Genomic DNA, 17,496 nt, shown 5'->3' with positions numbered 1-17,496 from the left:
TTCTTCTGTGCCGTGAACCTAAGTAACACACATTTGACAAGGCTTTCGTAGGAGTTTTGGGCATTTCCAAGAGTAGTTTTATGACCCTGGTGGTAGTCTGACCCTTCTTCTGTGCCGTGAACCTAAGTAACACACATTTGACAAGGCTTTCGTAGGAGTTTTGGGCATTTCCAAGAGTAGTTTTATGACCCTGGTGGTAGTCTGACCCTTCTTCTGTGCCGTGAACCTAAGAAACACACATTTGACAAGGCTTTCATAGGAGTTTTGGGCATTTCCAAGAGTAATTTTATGACCCTGGTGGTAGTCTGACCCTTCTTCTGTGCCGTGAACCTAAGTAACACACATTTGACAAGGCTTTCGTAGGAGTTTTGGGCATTTCCAAGAGTACTTTTATGACCCTGGTGGTAGTTTGACCCTTCTTCTGTGCCGTGAACCTAAGTAACACACATTTGACAAGGCTTTCATAGGAGTTTTGGGCATTTCCAAGAGTAGTTTTATGACCCTGGTGGTAGTCTGACCCTTCTTCTGTGCCGTGAACCTAAGTAACACACATTTGACAAGGCTTTCGTAGGAGTTTTGGGCATTTCCAAGAGTAGTTTTATGACCCTGGTGGTAGTCTGACCCTTCTTCTCTGCCGTGAACCTAAAGAAACACTCATTATAACCCGATTGACCCCCTCTTTGACCCTTAAGAATAGCTGATGTGAGGAGCGAAAGTGTTATAATACCGACCAGCTTGACTCCACTTCGTGTGTAGGTGAACGCGGTGATCGAGGAGCTGGAACGGACGCAGGGTAATTGCTTGCGTCCGTGGGTGGCGGTGGAGGACAAGGAGGAGGAGGGCGTCTGGAGGCACCACCTGACGCAGAAGCTAATCCCCGACCTGCCTTGGGCCATAGACGAACCCAATGGCCTTCGCTACGAAAACTGCGGCGCTCTGGAACTGGATGGGGTCGTGGACGTGGACTGCAAGGCGAATAGGTATGTTTTTTTTCCTTCTTACAGTAAAGGAAGCAGCTCAAGGGAAAAAGACAAAGTTATAATAAGAAAATAAAGCCCGCTAAACACTGCCCCCATGTAAAAAAAAGAGTAGTTCAGAAGAGTGGCATAAAGAGAGCTCAATGCCGGGAGAGAGGCGTCTTGATGCTTTCCAATAATGAGAGAGATCAAGTTGTAAGCAAGAGATGGGTAATGCAGTTCTTATAGATAGATAGATAGATAGATAGATAGAGGGAATATGATCGTAGTAGTGATAGTTTGATAGTTTGCTAGTGTGATCTTGGGGCAACTGTTTCCCAAGTGGTTGTCCTATTCGCGTAACTGAAGCCTTGTCAAACTATCACTAGGCTCAGATTAATTATGTCTATCTATCTATCTATCTATCTGTTTATCTACCTATCCATCTATCACTTTCCTCCTCCTCCTTCTCTCCTCCTCCTCCTTTTTCTTTGCCCTTTCTTATACATATTTCATTTTCCTCCTCCTCCTCCTCCTCCTCCTCCTCCTCCTCCTCCTCCTCCTCCTAATCTTCTCCCCTTCTCCCCCAGGTGTACCCCGTGTGAGATCCCCCATGACCTGGCCCTGAGGATGCTGGGGTCCTGTGAGACGCTGAGCCACGACATGAACTACATCATGAAGTCTGAGGGCGACAAAAACTACTTCATTGGGTGAGACACAGGCTTCATTTTTGTCTGTAATTTTGTTTTTCAAGCTTATTTAGCGGTCGGCATTGTCAGACGCTCCCGCCTCTCACGTTAACTCTATCCAAAGGCGCAAAAGGAGATCAGTTGGGTTCTAATGAGTGTTTCTTTAGGTTCACGGTACGGAAGAAGGGTCAGACTTTCACTGGGGTCAGAAAACTACCCCTGGAAATGCCCAAAACTCCCACGAAAGCCTCGTCAAATGTGTGTTACTTAGGTTCACGGCGCAGAAGAAGGGTCAGACTACCACCGGGGTCAGAAAACTACCCCTGGAAATGCCCAAAACTCCTACGAAAGCCTCGTCAAATGTGTGTTACTTAGGTTCACGGCACAGAAGAAGGGTCAGACTACCACCGGGGTCAGAAAACTACCCCTGGTAATGCCCAAAACTACCACCGGGGTGTGTTACTTAGGTTCACGGCACAGAAGAAGGGTCAGACTACCAGCAGGGCCATTAAACTACCCCTGGTAATGCCCAAAACTCCTAGGAAAGCCTTGTCAAATGTGTGTGTGTGCTTGGGTGCCGAAACGTTTAAGAATGCGATTATACGACCATATATTGTTTCATTCTCCTATACTTTTCTTTCTCCTATACTTTTCCGTACTAGTATTTCCTTCCCCCTCTCACGAACTTCATTTTATTTAGCTTTTTCTTCGTGTCTCAGCTACGGAGACTTCGAGATCGTGCTGAACGGGACTGAGTGGGTTCTTTCTTTCCCTTATCCTTCCCTTTACTTCCTGTCCTTCCCCCTCTCACGAACGTCATTTTATTTAACTTTTTCTTCGTGTCTCAGCTACGGAGACTACGAGATCGTGCAGAACGGGACCGAGTGGGTGTGGCTCAACCAGCGGACCGGAGTGGTGATGGCGCGCCTCTGCAAGATGGACGAGCCCAACCCAAGCCCCGTGGGTCGCAACATTTGGCACCTGGAGCGCTCCGTGTGTGACCAGGCCGCGGGGGAGACGAGAAGGCTGCTGCTGTCGGCCTGTCGTGAGGGGCAGTTTACGTGCGACGACGGGACCTGTATCCAGCTTGACCTACGATGTGATTTTAAGTACGACTGTCGGGACCAGAGCGATGAGAGCAATTGCCGACTGGTCCGACTTCCTACCGACTATAAGGTGAGGAAGAGGTGACTATGAGGTGGGTATGAGGTGGGTATGAGGTGGGTATGGGGTGGAGAGGGTAGGGAGAGAGGGTGAGGGAGGAGATAGGAAAAGGAGAGAACAGGAGAAGAGAGAGAGAGAGAGAGGGAGAGAGAGTTGAGGGGTAATATATTTATTATTATTATTTTTTATTATATTTATGTATCTATCTTTCTATATCTGTATCTATCTATCTATCTATCTATCTATTTCTCTCTATCATTTTCATCCTATATATCTCATCCTCCTCCTCTTTCTCTCTCTCTCTCTCTCTCTCTCTACTTATCTATTTTCCTTTCTCTATCTATCTTTCTCTTCTCCCCTCCCAGAAAGGCGTGGCCCCCAGGTTGCCCCAGGGGTCGGGAGGTCACCGGCAGGAGGAGGTGGCGGCGGAGGTGACCCTGACCAATCTTCGCGTGGACACCTCCCAGATGCTGCTCAAGGTGGCCTTCAACCTCACCCTCGTCTGGCTGGAACCTCGGATCACTTACGTCAACCTCAAGAATGATACCAGGTGGGGTTGTGATCTCTCTCTGTCTGTCTGTCTGTCTGTTTGTTTATGTGTCTGTATCGCTGCCCCTCTCTCTCTCTCTCTCTCTCTCTCTCTCTCTCTCTCTCTCTCTCTCTCTCTCTCTCTCTCTCTCTCTCTCTCTCTCTCTCTCTCTCTCTCTCTCTCTCTCTCTCTCTCTCTCTCTCTCTCTCTCTCTCTCTCTCTCTCTCTCTCTCTCTCTCTCTCTCTCTCTCTCTCTCTCTCTCTCTCTCTCTCTCTCTCTCTATCTATCTATCTGTCTATCTATTATATATGTCGTTAACTGCATTTCTTTCTTTTTCTTCTTTATTTTATCTCTCATACTTTATCTTATCTCCCTTTCTTTCTTTCTATATCTCGTTCTTTCTGTCTAGCTGTCATTAATCACACCTGTTTCTCTTTTTCTTCCTTCCTTTCTTTCTCTCTCTAACGTAATCCTTAGTTAAGCAGTAGCCACCAACACAGCAACGGAGATTAGCACCGAGGCAACGAGTTCCTCTATCTCTACAGCATACTAAAACATCACAAAGCAATACCCTATACTAAATTCATGCTTCTTGCCTTCCTTCGTTCAGTTTCAACCTCTAACTTTAACTTTACATTACAACGCCTTTCTAACACTACCCTTCCTTCCTTCCTTCCTTCCTTGGTCCAGCCTTAACGTGGTGGAGAAGGCGAACGAGGTGTGGCGTCCTAACGTTATCCTCCGAGATACAGTGGACACCAGCCTCGTGCCGCAGCCCTTCATCACCCACGTCAGGATGGAAGGCAAGCAATCTGGTACCGACAACTCCGTGCCAGAGGAAGGTGAGGCGGAGGAAGAGGAGGAGGAGGACGCGAGAAATCGGCTCCGGAGGTTATGTTCTGGTCTCTTTCAGTCTTGTTCTACCCTGGACGCAAGAAACAAATCAGGGAGGTCATATTTCAGGTCACTTCAGGTCATGGAGATCATATTTCAGATCATTTCTGATCATGGAGGTCATATTTCAGGTCACTTCTGGTCCCTTTCAGTCCTGCATTTGGTACACTGGTCACATGGCAGTCACAGCAGGTCATGGAGGTCATATTTCAGGTCACTTCTGGTCCCTTTCAGTCCTGCATTTGGTACACTGGTCACATGGCAGTCACAACAGGTCATGGAGGTCATATTTCAGGTCACTTCTGGTCCCTTTCAGTCCTGCATTTGGTACACTGGTCACCAGGTCACTTCAGGTCCCTTTCAGTCCTGCATTTGGTACACTGGTCACATGGCAGTCACAACAGGTCATGGAGGTCATATTTCAGGTCACTTCTGGTCCCTTTCAGTCCTGCATTTGGTACACTGGTCACATGGCAGTCACAACAGGTCATGGAGGTCATATTTCAGGTCACTTCTGGTCCCTTTCAGTCCTCCTTTACTCTGGTCGCGATAACCCGTTGATCGAGGAGCGGCAATATCAGGCGAGCTTCACGTGTGACTTCGATCTCACCCGCTACCCCTTCGACGTCCAGACCTGCTTCCTCGCCTTCCAGCTCGCTCTTGGGTCACCGGGCGCCCTCAGGTACATGCTGACCGACTAACTGACTGACTGAGTGGCTGATTGACTGATTGACTGACTGACCTAATGATTGAGTAGTTAAATGACCGACTGGCTGACTGATTGACTGGTTGATTGGTGGTTTGGCTCACTGGTTGACTGACTGAGTGGCTGAGTTCCTGACTGACTGACTGACCGAATGATTGAGTAGCTAAATGACCGACTGGCTGACTGATTGACTGGTTGACTGGCGGTTTGGCTCACTGGTTGACTGACTGAGTGACTGAGCTCCTGACTGACTGACTGACTAAATAACTAATTGACTGACCGGACCGACTGACAAAGTGTGTGAGTGAGTGAGTGAGTGAGTGGCTGAATGACTAACTAACTGGCTGACTCAGTGACTGACTGACTGACTGGCTGAAGAAAGGAAGGAAGGAATAAACGAAGTGATTGACTGACTGAGTGACTGACTGACTAACTGAGTGACTGACTGACTAAATGAAGGTACAGGTAACATCTCCTCTCCTTACCTTTCTCTGCACAGGTGGGCGGAGGAGGGGAGCCGGGCCAGGTACACGGGGAGCTCTCTCCTCATGGAATACACCGTGGGTCCCGTCAGCATCTTGCACCACGCCACCCGCCTGCAGGTCTGGGCCGCGACATGTCACTGATCTCTGTTGTTTAGGAGCCGATTTCACAGTTGTTTTGTTTGTTTTGATCGTTACCAATGGCTGTTATCGCCGCTATGTATTTCCACGTCAAACTGGCCGATGGGGTAGTGGCGGCTGCGGGGTTAGCCTAGCCCCGCACCTTGCCACACACTCTCAACACCTCTAGCTTCCTCTGCACCCACCACTACCCCATAGGCCAGTTTCACGTGGAAAACTACAGCATCGATCGCCGCCATTGGTAACGATCAAAACAAACAAAGTGACTGAAAGCGGCCTTTGGTCATGGTGGTGGTCGACTGACACGAAGGTTGTTTTCTGGATTGTATTTTTTTTACGTGGGAATGTGATGTAGAGGTTAATATATATATGAATGAGTGTAAATGTTAATATATATGTGATGGTTAGTTAGTTAGTTAGTTGGTTAGTTAGATGTAAATGTTAATATATATGTGATGGTTAGTTAGTTAGTTAGTTAGTTAGTTAGATGTAAATGTTAATATATATGTGATGGTTAGTTAGTTAGTTAGTTAGTTAGATAGATTGATTGATGGATAGATAGATAGTAGTAGTCGTAGTAGTAGTAGTAGTGGTAATGGTAGGAATGGTTGTAGTAGTAGTAGTATAAGTAGTAGTAGTAGTAGTAGTAGTTGTAGTAGTTGTAGTAGTAGTAGTAGTAGTAGTAGTAGTAGTAGTAGTAGTAGTAGCAGGCTCATTTTAATCCTTATTCTTATTCTATTTATTTTTATTTTTTATCCTTATTCTTATCTTTATCAGTAGTAGTCGTCGAAGCATTAATAACAATAGCAATAACAGTAATAACAAATAACGTAACTAACTTCTATATCAACCAACACCTCTTATAAAAAAACTATATCAACCAACATCCCTTACAACAACCTCCTATATCAACCAACACCTCCTATATCAACCTACGTCTCCTATACAAACTCCTTTTAAAACCATCACCTCTTATACAAACTCCTATATCAACCAACATCCCTTACAACAACCTCCTATATCAACCAACACCTCCTATATAAACTCCTATATCAACCAACAACATAACCAATACCTCTTAAACAAATTCCTATACCGACGAACCCTTCATATACAAACACCAGTTAAAATCAACCTCTCATACCTACCCTTCCTCTAGGTCAAGGTTCCCCTGGCTCGGCGGGACGGCAACGCGGTCATCAACATCTTCGTTCCGTCCTTCACCATGCTCCTGATCGGGTACCTAACGCTCTTCTTCCTGAGAGAGAACTTCGAGGTGCGGATCATGACCTCCCTCACCTCGCTGCTCGTCATGGCCACCCTCTTCTCGCAGGTTAGGGCGCTGAGAGAAGGAGGAGGAAGAGGAGGAGGAGCAGAAAGAAGGGACTGACGTAGCATTAGGAGAGGCATAGGAAGGGGATATGATAAGTACAACATGGAGATAATTTTTCGTAGCATACCTGAAAATCATCTTCAATTCTCACTTTTTCACTCTCAGGTGGCGACGTCGCTGCCCAAAACATCGTACTTCAAGCTCGTGGACGTGTGGCTCGTCTTCTGTATCTTCTCCACCTTCTTCATCATCGTATTCCACATCCTCATCGACTTTCTCCACAACCGCGCGCACTCGATTGTTAGAACGGACGCCACCCTCGGCAAACCCTGTACCAAGATGCTCATGAAGGGATCGGAACGGTTCTTATCCGGCGCCAAGGTTCACGGGGTCCAGCTTGAGCCTCTCGCGCACCTGAAGAACCTCCCGGACCCCCGACGGCCAGGTTCTGCGAGCTTTAAGGACGGTGGAGGGAAGGAGAAGGACAGAACTATTTGCGGCGGCGACGGCGTTTGGGACCCAGTACGGCGGGTTGAGAAATTTGCGCGAGCCTTCATGCTGGTTGTGTTCGTGATCTTTAACGTGATATACTGGATCACGGCATATGCTTACTGAGGAAGGGCACTTTAAGACTAGTTAGTGGAGGTTGGAGGCATGGAAAGGGATAGGGTAGCATGTTGAGACGAACTGTAGGGAGGCTGTAAGGGATTGGATACTAGGGATGAGATATAGAAAGGGATAGAACAGCAGATTAAGATTAGGATTAAGATGCTCGTTCGTGATATACTTTCGCTTACTGAAGAGATAGCGTGTTAAGACTGACTGTGGGAGGCTGCAGGGGATAGGATACGAGGGATGGGATATAGAAAGGGATAAAACAGCAGAGTTACGATTAAGATTAAGATTAAGATGCTCCTTCGTGATATACTTTCGCTTACTGAAGAGATATCGTGTTAAGACTGACTGGTGGGAGGCTGCAGGGGATAGGATACGAGGGATGGGATATAGAAAGGGATAAAACAGCAGAGTTACGATTAAGATTAAGATTAAGATGCTCCTTCGTGATATACTTTCGCTTACTGAAGAGATATCGTGTTAAGACTGACTGGTGGGAGGCTGCAGGGGATAGGATACGAGGGATGGAATATAGAAAGGGATAGAATAGCAGAGTTAAGATGCTCCTTCGTGATATACGGGTTACTGAGGCCGTAGAGTGTTAAGATTAGCTGGTGGGAGTCTAGAGGCAGGGAGAGGGATAGGATAGCAGAGTGGAGAGGTTCAGAATCTTCTATACGTGATACCGCTGATTCTTACGCCTATACTTACGCCTATTTTTTTTTTTTTCATCAAAGGTCACGGCTCAAGGGCAACAAAAATAGTCCAAAAAAAGAAACCCCGTTAACACACACAAAAAAAAGCCCGCTAAATTATCACGCCTATACGCCTATACTTACGCCTATACTTACGGCCTATACTAACGGCCTATACTTACTGAGACTACAACATGTTAAGTCCTTTAGTATAAGTTAATGTCTGCACACAGTTAGTCACATTGAAGTTGGTCAGGACTGCATAGCTTACACCGTGGGGGGTTGGGGAGGTGAGGGAAGGGGGGAGGACTATTTCTAGACCATGGGGGGGGGGGGGATATACTACGCTCCCAGTCAAGATGATGCGATGCTTAGGGGAGGGAAAAGGTGTATGGGAAGGTGGTTGGAGGGGGTATGTGTGTCTCTGGGTAGGGAGTGATGAGTATATGTGTGTGTGTATGTGTGTGTGTGTGCCATTATCAGCGAGATGGTGGTCAGCAGTCATTACTAATATAAAGATAATCAGCCACTAGACGTCTTATTTATATGTCTTTCAAATACGTAACATTAACATTAACACACACATGCATCCTATATAATCGTGTCTTCTGCTTTATCTTATATATACAATGAATAAAAGATTGCCATTCGTTATGTGTGTAATTTTCTTACGGGGAATAAAACAACGAACCATTTAGCCGCCTTGCAAATGAGAGAGCGAGCGAGCGAGCTAAGAATTCTATCGGTCCATATTCTTAAACGTCTCGGGCTTGCATTACGACTATATTCCGAGGGTACAGAGAAGATTAACCGGGTTTTCATGGGTGTTTTTCCCGTTCAAGATGCAGAAGTCGGGCAAAACAATCACCGGGATCACAAAACAGTCCATGGAAAGCCCAAAGTCTTCTATACGAGAGGCTTTTCAAAGAGGCGAACTGAGGTGCCGAGACGATTAAGAATACGGGCTCTAGTCAAACCCTTTAAGCGAGCGAGCGAGCAGGTGTTGCAATGGGGCGCAGGCGAGGTGAGGCGGAGGTGAGCTGCACACCTCTCATTTCGCTGCCTGCCCTACCTGCCGACATGCTGCTCAGGTGAGTTGACTGAGGACCGATTATCAGTTTATTTAGTGTTAGTGTATTTGATTTGTGGTTTTAATATGTGAATGGTGTGTTTTTGATTTGTGGTTTTAATGTGAATAGTGTGTCTTAAGTGGTTCGTGATTTTAAGTGGGTTCAATCATACGTGTGAAAGTGTGTAGTTTCCAAGCATTAACTTAAGGTCTTATATTACGTTCTTAGAGTGGTCATATCATTGGTAGTCTGCGTTCTTATATATAGACTTGCTTTTCACCTTAATCTAACAAGTGATTTGCATAGACATTTTATTTCTTGTTACGTAGTTAAAATTTCGGTCTTTTGCTTACTGTCTTATGGTACAGTCTTAAGTGTGGAAGGGGCAGTTTCCATACATTAAGTTAAGGTCTCATTATGTTCTATCCCTAGACTGGTGATCGTGGCGGTGGCTGCTTCGTCAGTGGTGTTGGCGGTCCCTCTCGATGACGCAGAGTCGAGACAAATAGAAGCGGGGGCGGGAGGAGCAACAGCAGGAGCAGGAACAACAACACCACCACCACCACCAGCGGGGAAGCCTCAGAGCAACTTTACCATCGCCGCGGAGGACCTTGACAAGATCGTGGAGGAGATAAGGGACCAGCTGGGTTTGGCCGAGGCGGGAGAGGACACCGTGTTCAATGTGCCTAGCTATACCTCGAGCATCGGGAATATCATTTACAGGTATGTGATGCTTGTGTTAGGGTTGAGAAAGGTCTCGTGTTCGTATGGTGTGGTGTATAGTCTTAAGGGAGAGCATTAGGATCTATATGGTTTGAATAGCTATAAATGTATGGTGCCGGTAGTTATATATGAGGTTCTCGTTGTTACTACGTTAGGGTGGTCATTTAAAAGTTCATAATACTCGTTCAAATACTGGTCTATACTAACCTGCCCAGCAAATATTAGCTTATACTTAATTTCTAGTTTATGCTCTTGCAATTACTAGCTTACTCATCCAACTGCAATTCTAGACTTTTCATAGGTGAATATCTCTAAAATGAGTAATGTAGTCCCCCTCTACGTCCAATGTGTATTATTTAGCGTTAAAATGATACTCTTGTAACGTAGTAATGTATATGTCAGAATGGCTTGTGTCCACCCGCTGACTGGCTGACTTTTATCTCCGTGCAGCACCGGGGGGTTCGTCCTGGGAGGGCTACTGTTTTTCGTGTCCATCTTCGACGTCACCCGGAAGCCCGTCATCGCCTTCTTCGACCAGGTGTTCGGCGAGAGACCCGCGCGGCGCCGCAGGGACGTGAGCGAGGGCTTAGATGCGCGGGTGGCGGCGGCTTTCCAGGTGTTCACCGCCGCCGTGGACAAGATGAACGCGATCCTGATATTAGCCAACGAGTTTAAGAAGTAATGGCGATGTATTAGTGTCCGGGGGTGCTGGCCGGGCCCACGGTGTATAAACATTAATAAAATGGATTATAATAATTTTTGCGTTCTTGCTTATAATTACCGCATACTTTTAATACTGCATCATAAGGAAACAACTACGACAGTGATGAGATGGTTTGTTGACCATTTAGGTCAGGTATATATTTTACGACAGTGATGAGATGGTTTGTTGACCATTTAGGTCAGGTATATATTTTTTTAGTAAACTTTTTGTAAAAAGCCCACCCCTGTAAAAAGCCCACCCCTCTTTTTATAGCCCACCCCTGTAAAAAGCCCACCCCTCTTTTTATATATATCCCCTCTTTTTATATCCCTCCAAGTTTGGCTCCTATATACCCAACAAAATCTATAATTTAACTTGCACAATCAACGTGGACATTATTGACGGGATGAGAGGGAGTGGACATTGACGGGATGAGAGGGAGTGGACATTGACGGGATGAGAGGGAGAGTGCACAGTATAAAATCCCAGCGCCAGGAAGTTTTTTTAAACGCGTCTCTTAAAAAAATCTCAAGACTTTATTTTTTTTTTATCTATCTATACTTTCAAATTTTTAAACGCGTCTCTTAAAATCAAGACTTTATTTATCTATACTTTCAAAAAATCCACTCAAAAAATCCACGTGGAAGGATGAGATGCGCCATTAAGCTTCCAGCGTAAAAATTCCAGGAAGAGAACTTTTTTAGAAGTCTGTCAGAATAAATAGACGGGCAATGGTGTCAGAATAAACACAATCATAACTAATTATAATTAAGATTTTATTTATACTTCCACCACAACAACGTATAGTACATCCAGCTTAGTCTCCTTCCCTTTAGCTAATAATGGGCGAGGACAAGGCTTGGTCCATGTCCTCGAAGCGGTCCACAGCATCCAGCACCATGCCGTGAAGGGCCGCCGCATGTTCAGTCACCACGGCCTGCACGTCGCGCCGCCGCCTCGACCCCGCCGTGCCGATCTGAGAAAAGGAATATAGCATTAGGGTCATTCTTAAACATGTCTGGGCCCTAAACACATTCGACAAGGCTTCCATAAGAGTTTCGGGCATACAACGCTCCTTACAACCCGAACAATCTCCTCCTCCGCCTTTGGAAACTGTTTATGCGAGAGAAGAAAGAGTCTGACAAAACCGACTTTGGTATATTAAAAGACTCCAATATAGACCCCACATAGACTAATCCCTAATCAAACACGGACTTACACTCTCGTTGATGAACTTTACGATGGGGTCCATGATGCCGGGGAAGAGCAGGATGAAGGTGAGCAGGGCGGACTGAAGCACCGCCAGCGTCACCTGCACACGGAGCGAGAGGGAAGACAAAGGTGTGTGTGAGCGCATAATTTAAAGGTGTGTGAGAGCGCATAATTTAAAGGTGTGTGTGAGCGCATAATTTAAAGGTGTGTGTGAGCGCATAATTTAAAGGTGTGTGTGAGCGCATAATTTAAAGGTGTGTGTGAGCGCATAATTTAATTAAAGGTGTGTGTGAGCGCATAATTTAATTAAAGGTGTGTGTGAGCGCATAATTTAATTAAAGGTGTGTGTGAGCGCATAATTTAATTAAAGGTGTGTGTGAGCGCAGTTCCAGATGTGTTTGGAGTTATTTAAAAAGGTTAGATTTAGAATGAACACTTAAAAGCAATTGCAGGAGTTAATAATTACACGTGCATAATTTAAAGGTGTGCGAGCGCAGTTCCAGGTGTGTTTGGAGTTATTTAAAAAAGGTTAGAATTAGAATGAACACTTAAAATCAATTGCAGGAGTTAATAATTGCAGAGGATACTAGAAGGGAAACCTGATAATTACAAATACATGAAGAAAACTTGAAAACTCCTTCATGGGAATACCTTACACCCGGAGCTCTTATTCTAAAGCACTGATAAATTAGACTAACAAAAAGGAATAACTTTGACATAAAAAGAAAACTATACTCGTGATAAATTTGTTCCATAAATGATCGACACATTGCGTAATTTATTTTTATGCATTTCTATTAACATTAAAACTAACTACCTAGGTATGTGTCCTCGTTCTAAGTCACCTGTGAATGATTAATGTATATTGATTTTTTTTTTTATGGATAACTATGAAAAACTACCCAGGTCCTCATTCTGTCACCTGTGCATAACGTGACCTTACCTGCGTGATGCGTCCGGGTGACCAGAGGGAGGAGGAGAAGGTGGGATCGGCCTCCTGCCCCGCCACCAGTAGCCCCGCGCCCAGACACACCAGCACCGTCACCGCCATGACTTGGAGACTGGTGAGTGGAGGCAACCATTAATTAGACCCTTATTAAGCTATCCACTTACACGTAACGCTTGTAATTAACCCATAGTCAGTCTTTCAACCACTTAATCCACTTAGTTAATCCACAGTCAATCCTTTCATCACGCGTTCCTCCACAGACAATCTTTCAACCACGTAATCAACTTCGTCAACCCAGTCAATTCTCCAAGCATTTAATCCACTTTTAGTTAATCCACAGTCAATCTACCCGACACCTACTCCCTTTTCCGTTAATCCAGTCGATCTTAATCATTAATCAAGTTTTAATTACTCCACAGTCATTCTGTCTACCATTTATAACCTTGCAAATACCCACTAGTTCCACTCTTGCCAGGTAATCCACTTCCACGTAATCCCATTCCACTAATCCACAATTTTTCTACCATTTCTCCACCCTTATCAGTTTATCCGCTTCCACTTTCCATTATTAAACCTTTTCTACATTATATCTATTCACCGTAAGTCTACTCAGCGTCAATCTATCCACTGTCTATCCTGTAATTCAATCTCCTTTAGTTTATCCCCTTCCATTAGTCCACCATCAGTTATCTTGTTTCTACCATTTATCTACCTGCCTTCAGTCTATCTTGCGTCAAACTATTCATCATCTATCCCATAATTCAATCTTTCTATAGTTTATCCCCTACACACAAGTAACATCACGCATACTCGCTTCATCTTCACCTAACTCAATCTTTCTATAGTGTCCCCTACAAACAGGTAGAATCGGCCACACTCACCTTAGCTTAGCCATTCCGGGGCGTCACGAGTGCAGTTCCTTCCTTATACCTTACTTAGCAAACACCAAACAGCAACTACCCAGCTGTTCCTCCTTTTCCTGTCGCCGCCACCTCGCTTCTTTTTCTTCTTCTTCTTCTTTGTAACCTCTCTGAATCGCTTCGAAGGATCCGTTCGTTTTCTTCTCTGATCCTCTCGTCTGCTTACTTACGTTATTTGCTCCTCATTCACGTCTCCTTACGTATATTATTCCTATTTCGTCATCGTTTTGTCTATTTTATTATTACTTTATCTTATCATTGACCTCTTAACGCTTAGGCTACCACAGTTTACCTTCCCCAGGTGTCCCCAAGTACCCATTAATTTTATCCCAGTCCGAAGCAGAGGATGAGGAAGGAAAGGAAGGATGAATGAAAATGACCTGATTGATTGGATTTTCAAGCAGATTAAATGATGAGAGCCAACTAATCTTGTCTTTCGTACAGTATGATGAGGTAGGCTAGCACGTCTTACCTAACATAGCCAAAAATATACAATCCCTCGGAAAAATGCAGTTATAACATACAAACTAATTTAAAAAGTAGAATAAAATGAATCAATGTGAATTTCTAACATTGGGTAAAGTGCTCAACCATTCCCAGCGTCCATCTCGGCCCTTTCCCGAGTGTTGAAGACGCGTCAGTCATTTGTTTGTGTGAATTACTTTATTTCCGCGGTGCTGGTCGGTGTTTGGTGACCTCGTGTGATCTGACGTGACCTTAGACTACAGTTAGCAAATGATGGATTAAATATCTCTGCCTGGGAGATGAGGATAACGCGTATGCAAGATAACAACACTAGTGGTTAAGGGAACGACATTTTCAGCCTACCTGGCAACACCCCGCCGCCAGTGACAGCTGATGGCCGGCGTGGACACCTGTAAACAAACCCGAGAATACCTTTTAAATACAGTGACAGTTAATATTGAGACACAGTGCTCTTTTGTGGACTCTGCCATGAACACGTGAGGGCCACAGCGACGGAACACAGCCCCAGGTATCGTATACAGACAGCAGACAGCCAGATAATAGCGTTTTAAAGTGCATACGTATAAACAAACCCGAGAACACCTTTTGAATTCAGTGACAGGTATCGTGTACAGACAGCAGACAGGCCGATAATAGCGTTTTAAAGTGTATACATGTAAACAAACCCAAGAACACCTTTTGAATTCAGTGACAGGTATCGTGTACAGACAGCAGACAGGCCGATAATAGCGTTTTAAAGTGTATACATGTAAACAAACCCAAGAACACCTTTTGAATTCAGTGACAGGTATCGTGTACAGACAGCAGACAGACCGATAATAGCGTTTTAAAGTGTATACATGTAAACAAACCCAAGAACACCTTTTGAATTCAGTGACAGGTATCGTGTACAGACAGCAGACAGACCGATAATAGCGTTTTAAAGTGCATACGTATAAACAAACCCGAGAACACCTTTTGAATTCAGTGACAGTTAATATTGAGACACGGTACTTTTCTGTGGAGTCTGCCATGAACTCGTGAGGGCCACAGCGACGGAACACAGACTCAGGTATCGTGTACAGACAGCAGACAGACCGATAGTGGTGCTTTAAAGAGTGCATCAATGGTTTAGTGAGGAAGGATCTGTCCCGGGTATTTGTGGAAGAGCTGAACGGGTTGGGGCATCATGGTAAGGGCGAACTCTTTATTTTTTTCCTCCTCCTTGTTCTTCTATATATAGCTTCCTGTCTTCCTCCTTTCCTCTCTCACTCCCTGTCCTTCCTTACCTTATCCCTCCCTCCCTACTTACCTCCCTCTCCTCCCTCTCCCTACAGCAATATGGAACACAGTAGGTAGAGAGAATGCTAGATATATTTCATGGTGTTAGAATTTTAATGTTTACAAAGTTAGCGGGACAGAGGCTGTGGGGAGTTGTCAGGTAGGCCTAAAATTTACGACTGGACTTGACCACCAGAGTATTGTTGTGTTTATTTAAGAAAGACTTGAATAATTATATCTTGGGGGGCGCCATGTATATCAATGTTTTAGATGGAGGAGGATTAAGAGGAGGAGGAGAAGGAGGAAGTAATTGTTAACGAGGAAAAACATAATAGGTAAAGAAAGGAAGGAAGGAGGAAAGAGACAGGAGAGAAAGAAGGAAAGAAAAAAAGAAGGAAGGAAGGGGGAAGAATTAAGTGTAGAGTAGGCTAATTTATTATTATTACGTATTATTATCATTATTATTATTATTATTATTATTATTATTATTATTATTATTATTATTATTGTAATTATTAATGCTAGTGTAGTTGTTGTTGTTGATATTACTAGTTTTAGGTATTTTATTAGTTTTCTTTTCTTTCTTCTTCTTATTATTATTCCTATTCTTATTTTTGTTCTTTTTCTCCTGCTTCTTATTCTTGATCTGAGGATCTCGTTCTTCTCCTTCCTTTTCTTCTGCATGTTCTTTTTTTTCTTCTCTCTTCTTCTTCTTCTTCTTCTTCCCAGTGGCGGATCCAGGGGGGAGACACCTGGTCACGTGCCCCCCAAAATAAAATATTAAAAATTTTAATAACGGAATTAATAATAATAATAATAATAATAATAATAATAATAATAATAATAATAATAAAAATAAAAAAAATAATAATAATAATTATTATTATTATTAAAATGCATAAATGAATGTTTATCTACTAGTTCGCGTTAACATATGTTTTAAAGCTAAAAAGAACAAAAAAACCGTGAAATACTCCCCCAGAACAAGTATCTACACTACAGTTTATTCACGCTCTGCTAGTTAAGCATCGCTGACTTGTCAGGTGCGGCTGGTCGCTATTGATGTACAAAGACTACCTCTTAAATGATCCAGTTCTGGGCCTGGATGATTTACATGATTATGTCACTGAATTCAGAATGTGGAGATCACGTTGGTCTTCTGTACCTAAAAGCTCCTTGCCAAATACTGTACTTGATACATATGAGCAGTGCTCACAAAATTATCCTGTTACAAAGAAATTGTTGCTTATTTATGCCACTTTGCCCATTCCATCTGCTACAGCTGAACGAAGTTTTTCTACACTTAAACATATAAAATCATACAGACGGTCAACTATGGGAGAGGAGAGATTGAATGGGCTTGCAAAATTATACGTTCACCGTGAACTGACCAACGGTGACCTGATTGAAAATTTTGTTACGGCTGTCACTGATATATTAAAAAAAAGTGACCCCCCCCGAAAAATAATTTTCTAGATCCGCCACTGCTTCTTTCTGTTCTTGTTCTTGGTCTTCTTCCTTTCCTTATTCTCCTTCTCCCAACATTTGCCAGTCATTGGAAAGCGAGAGTTAAGAGGTACAAAAAATCTGATGCAACCAATGCCATCTTGCTCTCGCCTATCATCTGAGACCACAGGAAAGGCGATATGAAGGAAAAATAAAGAGATATACTCCCCCCCCCCCCTCTCTCTCTCTCTCTCTCTCTCTCTCTCTCTCTCTCTCTCTCTCTCTGTATGTGTGTGTGTGTGTGTTTGTGTGTGTGTGTGTGTGTGTGTGTGTGTGTGTGTGTGTGTGTACAATGATATTAAAAAAAAGTTGAAAATATGCCCCCCCCCCCCCGTCTGTGTGTGTGTGTGTGTGTGTGTGTGTGTGTGTGTGTGTGTGTGTGTGTGTGTGTGTGTGTGTGTGTGTGTGTCTGGACCGCAATACATGACACTCCAGCTCTCGAAGAATACATTTTCAAGTCTT

At 44.1% G+C, this 17,496-nt stretch overlaps 2 protein-coding genes across 2 annotated transcripts; one reads left to right on the top strand and one right to left on the bottom strand.

Moving 5' to 3' along the window:
- The first annotated feature begins 9,152 nt into the window (after positions 1–9,152).
- Positions 9,153–10,756, top strand: LOC126982680 (uncharacterized). The gene is made up of 3 exons (XM_050834958.1): positions 9,153–9,296; positions 9,708–9,998; positions 10,449–10,756. Exons 1-3 carry the CDS (start codon positions 9,214–9,216, stop codon positions 10,678–10,680), a joined length of 606 nt encoding a protein of 201 aa, XP_050690915.1. The 5' UTR covers positions 9,153–9,213; the 3' UTR covers positions 10,681–10,756.
- Positions 10,757–11,458: 702 nt separating this feature from the next.
- Positions 11,459–13,891, bottom strand: LOC126982675 (uncharacterized). Its single transcript, XM_050834944.1, has 4 exons — positions 13,744–13,891; positions 12,857–12,974; positions 11,921–12,013; positions 11,459–11,677 (listed from the first exon to the last, which is right to left on the bottom strand). Exons 1-4 carry the CDS (start codon positions 13,755–13,757, stop codon positions 11,534–11,536), a joined length of 369 nt encoding a protein of 122 aa, XP_050690901.1. The 5' UTR covers positions 13,758–13,891; the 3' UTR covers positions 11,459–11,533.
- Positions 13,892–17,496: the final 3,605 nt, after the last annotated feature.

Source organism: Eriocheir sinensis, chromosome 5 (genome assembly GCF_024679095.1).
Source record: "Eriocheir sinensis breed Jianghai 21 chromosome 5, ASM2467909v1, whole genome shotgun sequence".
NCBI classification, from domain to species: Eukaryota; Metazoa; Arthropoda; class Malacostraca; order Decapoda; family Varunidae; genus Eriocheir; species Eriocheir sinensis.
The sequence above is the reverse complement of the archived record's forward strand: the minus strand, read 5'-3'. Positions and strand labels throughout refer to the sequence as shown.

Excerpts from the sequence above, each read along its gene's own strand:
- LOC126982675 (XM_050834944.1), bottom strand. Across the intron at positions 12,014-12,856 it reads CACCCGGACGCATCACGCAG|GTGACGCTGGCGGTGCTTCA; the intron begins GTAAGGTCACGT and ends CTCCGTGTGCAG. Across the intron at positions 11,678-11,920 it reads TAAAGTTCATCAACGAGAGT|ATCGGCACGGCGGGGTCGAG; the intron begins GTAAGTCCGTGT and ends TCCTTTTCTCAG.
- LOC126982680 (XM_050834958.1), top strand. The coding sequence starts at position 9,214 with ATGGGGCGCAGGCGAGGTGAGGCGGAGGTGAGCTGCACACCTCTCATT. Across the intron at positions 9,297-9,707 it reads CCTGCCGACATGCTGCTCAG|ACTGGTGATCGTGGCGGTGG; the intron begins GTGAGTTGACTG and ends TTCTATCCCTAG. Across the intron at positions 9,999-10,448 it reads ATCGGGAATATCATTTACAG|CACCGGGGGGTTCGTCCTGG; the intron begins GTATGTGATGCT and ends ATCTCCGTGCAG.